This window comes from Camponotus vicinus, unplaced genomic scaffold, assembly GCF_025532165.1.
Source record: "Camponotus vicinus isolate PSW18456_S1 unplaced genomic scaffold, iyCamVici1.0 SCAF_12, whole genome shotgun sequence".
NCBI lineage: Eukaryota > Metazoa > Arthropoda > Insecta > Hymenoptera > Formicidae > Camponotus > Camponotus vicinus.
The window spans coordinates 13,632,973-13,646,650 of record NW_028141948.1 but is presented as its reverse complement, the minus strand read 5'-3'; the positions used below and the strand labels follow the sequence as shown (position 1 = coordinate 13,646,650).

The 13,678-nt window shown below is 40.5% G+C and overlaps 1 protein-coding gene across 11 annotated transcripts in view; it reads left to right on the top strand.

Annotated features, from left to right (window-relative positions):
* The window catches only part of LOC145963440 (CUGBP Elav-like family member 4), a 243,681-nt gene that overhangs the window by 194,822 nt on the left and 35,181 nt on the right, over nucleotides 1–13,678 (top strand). For all 11 annotated transcript variants that reach the window (XM_083085398.1, XM_083085393.1, XM_083085397.1 and 8 more), the window contains one exon: nucleotides 5,759–5,838. In XM_083085398.1, coding sequence (XP_082941524.1) covers nucleotides 5,759–5,838 — 80 coding nt within the window. The remainder of the gene's footprint in view (nucleotides 1–5,758; nucleotides 5,839–13,678) is intronic.

Sequence of the window (13,678 nt, the reverse complement as noted above, 5' to 3'; positions counted from 1 at the left end):
ATTAATTTTACATGCTGTATAAGACAATCAATGAAAATTATTTCATTTTTTTATTATCTAGAATATACAAGTATTTTTATATATATTTTTTTATATCTGTCTTCTGTGATGTGTCTAAATATTTATTACTTTTTCCGTATCTATGACGGGCATCTTGTCCCTCTGGTTCGTTTTGTCCGCGCAATCTCAATCCCATCTCGCGAATATAAAAAGGACCGACGCACAAGGGTGTTTAGTAACTTTGTCAGCGTTTTTAATACTCGTCCTTTTTTGTTCCGATTCTCACACGTCCAATTGGACGAAGGTAGACAGTTTGTTTCAGCTTACTCTTGTACCTAGAACCCAATAGATATCGTCCACTTTGTGAAACCTGCAACCGTAGCAATTACGCGAATTCGTGCTCCATTTCCCGAATTTAGTGGCTTCGTTAATTAAATAAATCCGTCTGTTCCTGCTCTCGATGGTAGTTTACATGATCCATAATCAATACAGGCAATAGAATCGCCGGATTGTTTTATGAAACTTACGATAGAAATATCGTTTCGATAATTTCTCTCACAGTAATATGTAAATAATAATTCATCCTCGAAATCGTTGATGGATATAATGAAAAGTATATATGTATGTGTAATATATTCTTTCCAATTCTAAATTATTTATAAAGAAATAAAATCTTTATTAATATTTAGCCTTGAGACTTTTGCTGTAAAATTATTAGATATCTGAAGTTAGAATGAATAATCAATTGCCGTTTATCTAAAAAGAATGCAAAGAATGTATTTCCTTGAGTATTATGCGAATAGAATGGATCCAAATGCGCGTCATAAAGTAATTTATATATGAGAACGCCAACGAGTTTGCGCTCGATATCAAATCCCACCTGACCTATTCCACGTAGTCGCACCCTAACAGACATTTCGCAAAGTCGTTAATAACTTTTTTTTTAGCACGTCCTTTCTTCCAATGCTCCATGCCATTAGCGAAATAGTCAGAACTCCACCCATTCGCTACATATTAACGAGAGTATTCCTTTGTATTCCTTCTCACCCACAATACGAATCTATCCAGTTTTCAACCGGATTATTTCTCTCTCTCGTATATATTCTTAAGCTATTTCGTATATATTCTTAAGCTATTTTTTCATTCATAAAAACATGTCATTGTTGAAAGCATTGTTTTTCTTTTTCCAAAATTTTAGAGGAGATTGACTCATTATAAATTAAATCTATGTTATTAATAAACACCATTACGTTCATGCTTCTCTTTCTCATTTTCATTATTAATATATATTTAACTGTCATAAATAATTATTATGTTAATAATAAATTAGCAATTTCTGTATCTGAACTTTCTTCTCGTATTAATCCGATAATTGTTGACATATAAAGTATACAATGCTGTTGATCGACAATTATTTCATATTAGCTTTTATGTCGGTAAAATTGAAATAGTTACAAAATATTTAATATCATCTTGTTACACATTACATTATCCGCAATATATTTTCTAACAAAGAAACAAGACATGTGAGATATATAATTATTATTTTTTACATCTGAGGGGGCGGCAAAAATTCACAATCGCCTGCTTTTATTACTTATGCAAGAAAGAAATTAAATTTCGAGTACAGTAAGCCCCCATGTGCGCTGTTCATCTTCAGCTGTTGCAAAAACAGATGTTCACTAGCGACTTACAACCAAGTCACAAAGGTTGACAGACGATGCGCGCGTATATCGACGGGTCTATATTCAAATCGCCCTCTTTCACCAGCCGCGGTAACAGATGTTCGTCGCCCATCGATCACGACGATTCTATTTTTGAACTGACACTTCTTTCGGAACGTCACGCTTTGATAAAAGATCTATCGATCGGCGGCATAGCGCTTTCGTAACGTAGCGAAACATTTATTTTCTAATAAGGCATTCTAACATCATAGCAAACTCTCGAATTAAAGAGTTCGATATTTTTTCGTACCAAATTCGCGGCTTGATTTAATTATCAACTGTTGATTAATGAAGCGTGCAACTTTCGCCAAGTTTTACTCGCGAAAACGAGTATAAGAAGATCGATCGCTAAATGCGCTACACCTCACCTTACCTTGACTCGCTATCGAACAGTAGCTCGGCAAATGAGTTAACACACTTGTACCATAAAGCCACGAATCGTTTATAGTAAAAGCGAAGTTAATGGCACGACACAGTCGCAACGCTAAAGAATAATTGAATAAGCCATTATAAAGAGGGGGAGGGGGGGGGAGAATGAATAGAAGGTTGCCTCTCTCGGTTCGCTCGACATTATCGCCGACGTGCGTGATAAATATTTTATTTTTACCACGCTGTTCTCTTGAATTTTTTTTAAGCGATCGTTTATATGACAAGCGTCGTAGGATATTTCATCGATAAGAAGGACTTTGCGCGCGCGCGCGCGCGCTGATGATTTTAATATTTGCGCTGTTCCATCATCGAGATGGAGTACTTTGGCATCTTTATAGTTGGAATTGCATGATAGTCTTAACAGGATCGAATTACTTCGAGCGCAACGTCCTGAGTGAACAAACTCACGACGACGTCTGAACGGTTCAGGGCACTGATACGTGCACACGAGCTCGTGCGAGTAGTCGTGGTATCACCTGCGCTGAAGTATAATAGTAGTAGTAGTCGCTCGACGATGGCGATGGCCGTGGGATAAACTTAGGCATGTTTGCCGAGCAATCAAATATATGAGTGGAAAGTCTCGCGGACGCTATCGATCGGTCGGAAGCCATCGTGATGGTAGAGCACGAGCGACGGCTGGAATTGAAGGAAGAAGGATTCGGGACGAAATGGCCAGGGGAGAGTCAGGGGAAGACCACGAAACTTTACTCGTTCGCCGTGGACGGAGGGCTGTCGATTCAACGAACGGTCTGTCCACTGTTTGTTGTTGAACGCTATTCGTATGAGGAAGACGGAAGAAGAGCGGCAAACACGCAGTCTTTGAGCCGACAGAGAGGAGCCGTCAGGATCGTCGTAACTATTGTTACGTATATTAAGCATTTTCAGATATCTGCTACGCGTTCTTATTTTTCACAAGCTCAGATAAATTATTTTATAATTTTATTTATATTGAAAATTACAAACTATACCTTTTTATGATTATAAGGTATTTTCGAGTTTTCTTAAGCTTTTTTAATATCTTCGAGAACAACGACCGTATATATGTTACTTTTTTATAATTTAATCTATGCTTACATTTCTTATAAACAAAAAAAGAAACACAAGTTTTAGAATATTTTATATATTAGAAAAAAAATATTTTTATATTTTATTAAATGTTGAAATATTATGTGTATTCTTGATTCACATACTAGTGAAAAACATGATTATTGTCGGGACATATTGATCCCCTCGTATACGTACGGATACATACGTGCATGATATTAACCGAGTATAGCAAAGTTTCGTGAAATTCGAGTCCTTTATTTTCGTGCAAGTTTGCGTCCCGTCGATGCGAGAAACGCCGAAGAAAAATCTCAAGTGCGCATCGTTTTCGAGAGCTCCGTAAGAAGAGAAAGACGGGGAAGAAACGCTTTGGAAGCTCGGGCGAATTCTTACGTTGGCTGTATACGTCTTCAGGATCTGCAGGATCATACATTTCGTCCGATATGGTCCTTCAGAAATTTCGCTCATTTTCCTATCACGAATTTCCTCGCACAATGATCGCGAACATTTTGCAGATTAATACGATAAAAGCGAAATAATATCGAGTTTGCTAATCGAATTAATCAATTACGTCTGCTGTAAACGATTGTGCGAATTATATATATTCGTATGCACGCATTAGTGAAGATCTCGATCCTGGTTAAATATTCGAGTTTTCGAGATTCAAAGGCCTGATTAATGTAGCGGCATGAGGTTGACATGGCGACATTATGATCGCTACAATGGACGCCAGGTGTTTCAGACAGGAAGGGCTAGAGAGGCAAGGAATATAATGCCGTCAAGCAACGCCACTTAATGAGCTGCCGGGAACAAAGCGGGGAGAACCGCTTTGTCATTTTTTCCGTGCTCCAATTACTTAGCGTTTAGAACAGTTGTATGTAATTATCTTTTCTTTATTTCGCTTCATCTAATACAGCCTAGTTGATATATTCTTCCACAAAAATTAGCATAATTAAATAATATAGCTACATAATTGTCGCTTTATTAAGCATGACACATTCGCACTAACATTCGCGTAATAATATCCTCGTATAATATGTCATAAAAAGTTTTTGAAACCTAGTATATTGATCGGAAGCCTAAAATTGTCCGCCTGTTCCAATTTTCTTGTATCATGTCATCCAAGCAAGCAAGGGACCGGAGTTCGAAACTGGATGTCGAGACGAGGGCTGCTGAGATCAGAGGAAGGTCCAGAGTTTAGGCAAGGGACGAGCGGGTACGTTATCGCGTCGTACTTCAGCAGGTAGGGGGGAAAGGGGTGGGCGCGCCCTCTTTTCGCCCTAATTCCCTTCAATCCTGATTCGTCCCATCTCCCAGAAGCATATCGCAATCGAGTTTCGTTTATTTTTCAAGAGGCGCCCGCTCGACAGAAATTGGCGAGTATATTGAGCGATATTCGATCCTCGAAAAGGTTAATTTCATTTTTAAAAGCGCTGCCGCGCGTTACGAAATTCCCGGCCAGTTAAACTGCAGTGTGTTTCAACTGGCTGTGACTGTAACACGATTACGTTAAATTTGATTACAGTTTCCATTGATTGATATTTCACGAGGTGAAAAACTCGAGACGCCGATTGAAAAAACTCGCACTCTATCTATAAAATTCAATGCATTCCCTGAAAAAAAAGGGAAAAAAACAACACGATATAAAATGTCGTTTGGATATTGCCCTACGATCCCGATCTCTCGCAAGCGAGAAATTTCTCCAAGCTTCTTCTCGCGGTGCAACATTGCAAAGTTTATTTTCGAACAAGTCCTTTTCAATAGACCAGATATGACGATCCAGTGGATTATCCCGCTTATACGACGCGCGTGCAAAAGATGGCAACGATTGTCGAGTATCATTCCCTGGCGACGATACAAATAGTTATTGCACGAAACCGCGCACCGTCGTCTCGGATTACGAAGCGCTTGTCCGCACGCGGTAAACATCTTTTATTAAAGTGCACGTTGCGCTCCGCTGGCGCGTCAATTTTTCAAAGAGCCCCGAGCTCTTTGTCTTCGCCGCGTCTCCATCTAACTACCGGCGATGAGCGCACGTGGCAGGCGCTGGGAGAGCGATTAATCGTTCCATCATCGTCACGGGGACGGCCTCGCTCTGCGACAATAGCGGAAACGGAACTCCCTTCGCTCGTGGATCTTTTCTCTCTCTCTTTTTCCCTCTTGCAAAGATAAAACGGATAAAGGTATTTTTGTTTCCTTCCCGATCCAGAGTATGCCACAGAAATTTTCATGGCATAGAAAGGAAAGCTAGCCATCGTTACTCACGATGGTAAATGAATACTGAACTACAACTTCTGTTTAATCCCTCACTTCACGATAGTTTTCATTTGTGTCGCATATTTTAGCATTGTCTCGTGTAGAGTGTACATATTTTTCAGTGCGCGAAGATTTATTTCGCCAAAATCAAAAAGATTATTGTAAACTACTTGAAAGTATGTATTACACTTTAAGGAGGAAAGACTATATTTTAAATGCTTGTAAAATATGATAATACATTGTGTGTGAAATCTACAATCTATTTTTCATCGAGTTTTAATAATGCTCTCTTCTCTTTGTTTCAGGCTGTGCATTCGTGAAACTCTCGTCGCACCAAGAAGCACTGGCGGCGATAAACTCTCTACACGGTAGCCAAACTATGCCGGTGAGTATCCACCGTATAATATTACGAGCGTCGATCGATCTTCTTTCTTCGATCGAGGCTCGTTATTTTTTTTTATCTTCCGATCCACCTCAGCCGATGACCGCCAGTTATCGTGTTCACGGACGCCGGTGCGTATTTACGCTCGGAAAATGTCACGTACGTGATATTAACGGAAAGGAGGGTAAATATTCATAGAAGCGTTATACCTGACGGAAGAGAGGAAGGGGTGCGGGGGCTGATATGAATATCGAGGATAGAGATGCGCCATGGCCGGGCAGTAGATGACCGTCTTCCGTTAACGGAAGGAGGGGAAGGCGGTTGGAGATCGGGCCAGGTAGCCGTAGCAATGGCTGTCGTGCCTGCAAACACCCCGGTAATGATTGGCCAAACAGAAATCTGCATAACACTTGGAGAAGCGCGGTTCGCCTCCTTCTCCGCAACTCTCGGAGAGAGCGTCCCTAGGTCTCCGTCAAACCGCCGAACTTTCTCGGCTTAGGGTCGGACCAGGAATTCCCAGTTGTAATTGAATTGTCAGTGAGTTCCGTCCAGGATTCCACCTGCTGATTGGCGAAACTTTGCAAAGCCGCTTGCCGGACCCCCGATCGTCCTTGTCGGCGTTATTGCCTATCGACCGCCGCTGACATGCATTGACGCGCCTAAGGGAGTTTGCATCTCAGACAATTATTAGACCTATAATGTACAATTGAGATCGCGGAGATTTATGTGGAACTATTGCTCTTGTGCGTATGATTTTATAACTCTCTCTAAATTAATCGTTTTTACCGCTCATAGATTACTTATAAAAAGAAAAAAGTAGTTAAATATTAGAAAGTTTAATATGCAAATATTTACGAGCCAAAGATAAAAATAAAAATAATAAGCATTGATATATACGAATAATATTAATGATACAAATTTCTGATAATCTATACGTATATCCATAAATTTTTCCAACACATTGTCTTTAAGAGCGTGATACAAACATGAAACGCGAGACTGTTATATAACTTTTTATGTTATTAGAGCTACTAGAGAAGAGTAATAGGATCCATCATACTTCATGTTCTTGTATGTTGTGCGAGATCATTAGGAAGGGAAGATGGCGTCACTTTTGATATTCGACAAGGGATTCGCGGTTCACGTCGTACACGTTAAAGGCGCGTACGTGCACGACCATTGTGCGCTGGGCGAAATCGTAGGGGGTGGAAGCGCGGCTTGGTTACGTGAATATTACTCGTTACAACGTCCTAATCTAATAGCCGAATACCGGCGGAAGATGGAGCAGGAGGGGGGGGGGTGACTTCAGGACCGCGACTATTTGCCCACGAAAGAGGTACTGACAGCGCACGCGGGCCGTAATATGCAGATTGCTTAATTATCGCGACGAATTATGCAAATCTCGACGCCGATGTTACGAGATTTCACGGCGCGCAGTGGTGGTCGAGAGGATGGGAAGCGAGAAGGCGAAAGCGGCAGCGAGTGTCGGGGTTAACGCTTTCGCCGAAATGCCGACCTTCGACCCTGAATTATTCGACCCAGAAGAGATACGAAAGGCACGTGGTAGCGTTCTACGCGGGCGGCTTAATTATTGCGGCGAATTATGTAGATCTCGACGTTATGAAATTTTGCGCGCTGCGGAAGGAGAAGAAGCGACGAGAAAGAAAGAGGACCGTTTGTGTCAAACAATTTAATGCCAGCGAATCATATGAGCGTGACTTTTACGTGCGAAGAGTACAAATAACCGCATTTCTTCGTTCATTTTGATCATAAAAAAATAACGTGATTCAATATCTTTTAGTTTATCTAACAATGTGTTTTTGACAATTATGTATTTTTATTTCGCCATCAGTTGAAAATAAGGCAATAACAGGCAGCGGATAAAAAATTCATCCTTTCTGTTTGGCCAATCGATATAAATCTTTCGTAGAAAACAATCGTTATCGCGAAGGACGCGATGTTATGGAGCCCCTAAGAGTAATTCGGCTTGACTATGTTCGTTCCAGTTTTCTCTGACCTGGCGCAAGATCACAACCCCTTCCAATTTTCCCCTGTCCTATCTATTCGCTCACACACTTAGAGAAGCGTCGATCTATATAAGCGTGTATGTGTGCGCGCATAAAAATATCGAATATATGTACGATCGTACACGTATGTCATCTCGCGTGTGTACCCTCTGCTTTCAGCCACTCGAACACGTCGACACTCTCGGTCACGAAACTGCATTATATATATATATATATATACGAACGCAACATCTCGGCTCATACCTACGAAATGAGATATTGATTTGCAATCTGATACCGTAATACGCGACGACGCGCTGTCGGCCTGCAGACGACATACTGGCTCGTAGTAGAAGCGTGAAATCGTAACACCTTATGAAATCCACATGATGCAGATATACAATATGGACAATTTCTTTTTTTTTATTTAATGACAAATGCACGCGTTAACATCGAATCTTTTTTTTTTCAATTATTTTTTACGCAAGTCGCTTCATTCACACTGATAAATCAAATTTTAAAGCTCAATAAAAAATATAAATTTGATAGCGATGTAAATTAGAAAACTGTGCATATATATTTAACAAGATTTTACAACATTACGCGCTTATGTCATTTCGAAAATTATATATTTCGTATATCTGTCACACGAGAACATAATTGTATTACCAAGCACCATAAACATAATTTATTTTCTAATATATGTTGAACAAATAAGATTATTTCATCATCAATATATTATTGCAATGTAAATATAGAATTTAAACGCATTGATAAATTATACGTTTCTCATTGAAAACGTGATATTTTTAATAGACACGTCGTATGTAGTCGCAAGATTAATATTACAGCATTTTGCTGATACTGCAAAAACATTATCATAAAATTTCTGTACTATAAGCGTATTTTATTTCGTTTTCACGAGTGGTTTTAATGCGATTTATGTTTCTCGGGTCGACGTATTTACGCATCACGCGACAAGCAATATTTCTTCGAGCGCTCAATATTTTAGCCGATTTTACAATCCGTCATTCGGCGATATTACACACGAAAAAATTTTAATTTCTAACAATACCGAGATGTCTGTATACACCGACCAGTACAAACATTTTTTACCGATTTCACGGCCCGTATAATGTGGTTTACACTTTTCGCAGCGATGTTCCCATGCTTTTCCTAGCGAACAATATTTTTCCAGCAGCTCAATGTATTCGCGGATTCCGCCATTCTCTTCTCGTCGCTTCAAACTCAATTTTTTTTAAACGCTTTAACAGAAGAATAACTTTATCCTCCTTCTCTTTCCGCTTATCAGAAAACATGTAAACCAATTCACGGTATCAACTACAAGTTAGTCGGAGTGTCGAATACTTTATAAAATATTATAAAAATTTCCGTCGACCTCTAATAATGTTATTACAAACTGTGACTCTGTCATGCGAAATGTGCTGAGATAACACGATTTTGCTCTCTTTTGTAAAAAATTAAATACTTGAACTCGCGACGATAATCTACCACGCTTGTCCGGATACGCGCGTCAATCTTGCATCAACTGCACGAGAGTATCTCGAGCTCCGAATTTTTTGCACGCTTTTTTGTTTGATCTCATCGATCCACAGCCTGTTTACACGTCTCGAATCATAGGCGCGTTCGTGCATCACGCAACGGGTAATATTTTTTCAAGGGCTCAATATTTTCGTGCGCCGCTTCTCTTTCTCTTTCTGCTTCGCTCTTTTTCTTTCTTTTATCGCGTATATGTTAACGCAGTGGCATGCGACCGAGCCAGGCCTCATGTAGTTATGCTTTCCGAAGCGTGTGACATTTCTTGTCACGCCTCGCAAACCCTCCAACGTCGCGCTCCTCGCGCACCGAAATCTCCCCCTCGCATACATATATCTCTTGGAAATGTCTCGTAATAAAAGCAAAAACCACGTGAAGTGTTTCGTCGCGCCGCGTCAAAACGAGTCGTGGAATGATGTCCCCTTGGTCCTATTTGCGTAACTTTGGCATACCGTCGATTGTTGCCATCTTCTCGCGGTGAGATGTCTATGCACGACAGTCTACTCGTTACGAAAGTTTAAAAAAATGCAAAGTAGCTAACTTTAGTGATATATTAGAGTAGACGTAATAAAAATAACAATTTTTATACACACTTATTAAATTTATTAGACAAAGATTAATTAATTATCACGTTTACCGTCATTATACATTTTGATAATAGATACACAATCTTCGGTTGAATTTTGCAAAATTAATCAGAATTCATGCGGCATTTAACGTGCTAAATTGGATTTCGAGTAGACAGGAAATTCATCATACAGAGAGTCTCGCACAAGTGATAAGATACAATGGCCAATTGAAGTTATTCAAACTTTAGCGAGAACAGTTAGTCGGATGCCTACAAGCGATTCGCAAGATGTGCGCGCTTCTCGATCGGAACGAGGAAACTTGAGCGATGGAATTCGATACTTGTTGAACGAGTTTTTGAATGAACATTGACGCGAGTGATTAGGCACGCAAACTTTAAAACTTAAGTCGAGAAATCCGCGGATCTGGACGCAACGCGGACGTAACGAGGTCTCCATCTCCGGCCGGATGTTGCCTTTCTGGTCGAGAGCAGTATACACGCGCGCGCGCACGGAAAGTGGATGGAAGGAAATTGTCTCTGCATTAACGGAGGCTCGGAAACTGCTCCCAACATTTAATTAAAGACATTCCCTGAGTAATTCTCTCGGCGGCCTCGTAATTGCATTGCTTTTATCTCCAGTACAACTGTTACTTGTTTGGCGGGTCTTTCGTGTGTATCGGGAGTCAGAATGACTGTGGAGTCCGAATCTTCACAAAGAAAGAGAAAGATAGAGCGAGAGGGGAAAGGAAAGAATGGACGACCGTGGAAAAGAAGCGCGATCGACCATGAGAGCACGAGAACCCATCAGCAAGATCCCGTCCTTACTGCGGGATTCGAAGCGATTATTCGTACGATAAGGCTCTTGTCGTGATTCCTCATTGTGCGCCGACTCTCCCTCCGTTACAAGGTGGTATCGTCGAATCGATACGAACGTATCCAGCACGGAGAGCGCCGCATTTGTGATAGAGACACCCCGTCAACAAAGCGATGCGATGTTAACGTTAATAATTGATTTCCGTGTACATTCAAGAGTGCAAATTTCAGCGAATTTCGACGACGTTTGTACTGCGTTTTCATTACGATATTAATAGAACGAATTTAATTTGATAAAACGATTTAGAAATACAATATATAAATACATAGATACATGTTTATTCTATATCCTAGGAAAATAAAAAAACCTTTTAACATAAAATATATATATTTTGAAAAAGAACTAAATAAAAAGAGAGATATAAAGATAGAATAACGAGAATAAATGGTAAGAGGAGAAAATTTAGAAGAGATAAGACGAGAATTGCGAAGATTAAACAGCTGATCGGAACAATGGAAAGTTATAATTGCTTAAAACATTAGTGACATTATTATAGCGCACAAAAAATACTTATAGAATATATTACTAATGATTCGCATAATACATTATGGGATTATTCCCATTTATAATTAAAAAATTTTTTTCTCTTATATCTTTTCCTATTATCGTTTCTCTTCTTGTTTTACGATAATGTTTTGACCTTTTGCGAACGTACTCGAAATCTTTTAACGTTATCAATTTGATGCTCTTTTACGATTTTCCAATTACCTATTTTCCCATCGACATTTAAAAGCATCGCGTGAGCGGTTTGTAATTTGAAATACATCGACGCGAATTGGATCGCCCGCTTCTGTATTCCGGTTCGACAGAGAATCACACGAGAGGACGAGGAGCAATCGGCGTTCCGGCCGGTCTTGCGGTTCCAGTTGTATCTATTGAAATTACCATCTAGCGGATTGGCAAGTGTGATGGTGCGGCTAACGGGAGAGCCTCCAATCAGCAGGTAATTGCTTCATTCCGTTGGCAAGGCCTGTCCAATATTGTGGCCCTCTGAGCTAAGCTTCGACGCCGAAGCGCCGCTTCAAGTACCTGGGGTAGAGATACCGTCAACTTTTATCTCGGAGCTCTCGATCGATCTTCGATCGCCAGTATCTTCGGTTAATGAGAAGCGACGAGACGCCAACGAAGTGCGGATATGAAAAAGCATCGACTACGCGTCTCTGAAAACGACGAGCTTAAATTCAACCAGACAACGACGTATGCGCGCGGATGAAACATCAAACGCGACGGGCGACCCACGTTCGCATTGGCTCATGAAATCATAATGGAAAAAGGCGCGCGCGCTTTAATATCGACATTTTTAAAGGGGCAACCTTAACGGGGGCGACACGTAGGACAGACATAACGAGCAAGGGGGAACGGCGGCGGCTTCAAACGTTCTCCGCATGATACCTTCGGCTCTCGGGAGGACGGCTTTTCCTTTTCGCGTGCAGTTCAGAACGTTGGATCGGAATTAATGAACCGTAATCCCCCAATAATGAGGCTTCGGCTTCACTGGCTCCGATACGACCTCGCCTTCCCCCGCGCGGCCCCGACCGCGCCACGACTCGCTCCAGACTCTCCTCCATGCCGCACACGTGCGCGACAATGTACATATGTGCTCGCGTAAATGTCACACACACCTTATGGACATGTACACCTGCGTGGCGCGCAAGACCTCGGAGCTCGAGAGTGTCGACGCAAATTATCTTCCCGGGGAGCACGCGTCGATGCCGCTCATCGCGCGTAATCAGCGTGGCTCGACGATTTTTCTCGCACGAAAGAGCGTAACGCGTACGCCAATTGGCACGCACCGCTGCAAATGCTTGAAAATTCGACTTTCCAATTTTTTTTTTTTTTTTTTTACGTCAACGTTGACCTCGAACTCGTTAATATTTAGAGCGTGCGATGTATTCGGTAAACATGGAGTATCGCGACTAGCTCGGAAGTTTCTCATTTGCTACAAAGATGTTCGTAATTGTAACGGTATAACTTGCAACAAGAGTGTTTCGACAAATTATCTGGGAAAAGAAAAAAATTTGCAGACTCTCGACACAATGGTCGTTATTTGAAACGAGTTTAAGTGACTTCATTTTTGCGAAAGTTCGAATTTAGAACTTTTTCACATACAGCAAAATTTTAACTGAAAAAAAAACAGATTTGAAATACATAAAAAAAGAAAAATTTCGCTACTTTGTTATATCTTCTCGATTTTTATTTTTTTACTGTCGTATATATGTAACTAACTATTGTTGAGCGACAAAACAATTTCAGGATTTATATAATATATATGTATATATTTGAATATAAAGGAACGAATATTCTAAAATACATTTGAGATTTAAATAATGTAAAAATGTAGTATATATACCTTGGTTTATTGAAAAATTTTAGAGACAAATTAGAGACACATTACAATAATGAAAATAAAAATAGTCCTTTAAGGAATGTAAAAGTATCGTACACACGATACTTTATAGTTTTGTTTCTTCGCAGAGTTTTAAAGAGTAACGCACAAACGTATATAGCTGAGAGGCAAAAAAGGAGGTATATCGCGCGCAAAACTCTCGATATTAGTTACAGTAACGCGGAAAGTTACATCCGCCCCCGGAAACTTTTATGCTTTTGTAAACTGCACCTGGTCGCTGGTTTTCTCGCGACGCTCGCGGTTATACGCGCGTTTGACCCCGTTCGAGGCCCGGCCTCAAACGAAACTTTTAATAACCGCGGTACTCGTGTAGCGCGAGCCCTTGAGCGTTCGAACATGCCAAATACAACGGTGTCTGCTGCAGCGTTGCCGAAGGTGGTATCACGAATGAAAAGTCAAAGAGAGATGATTTTTACGAAATAATTTTTCAA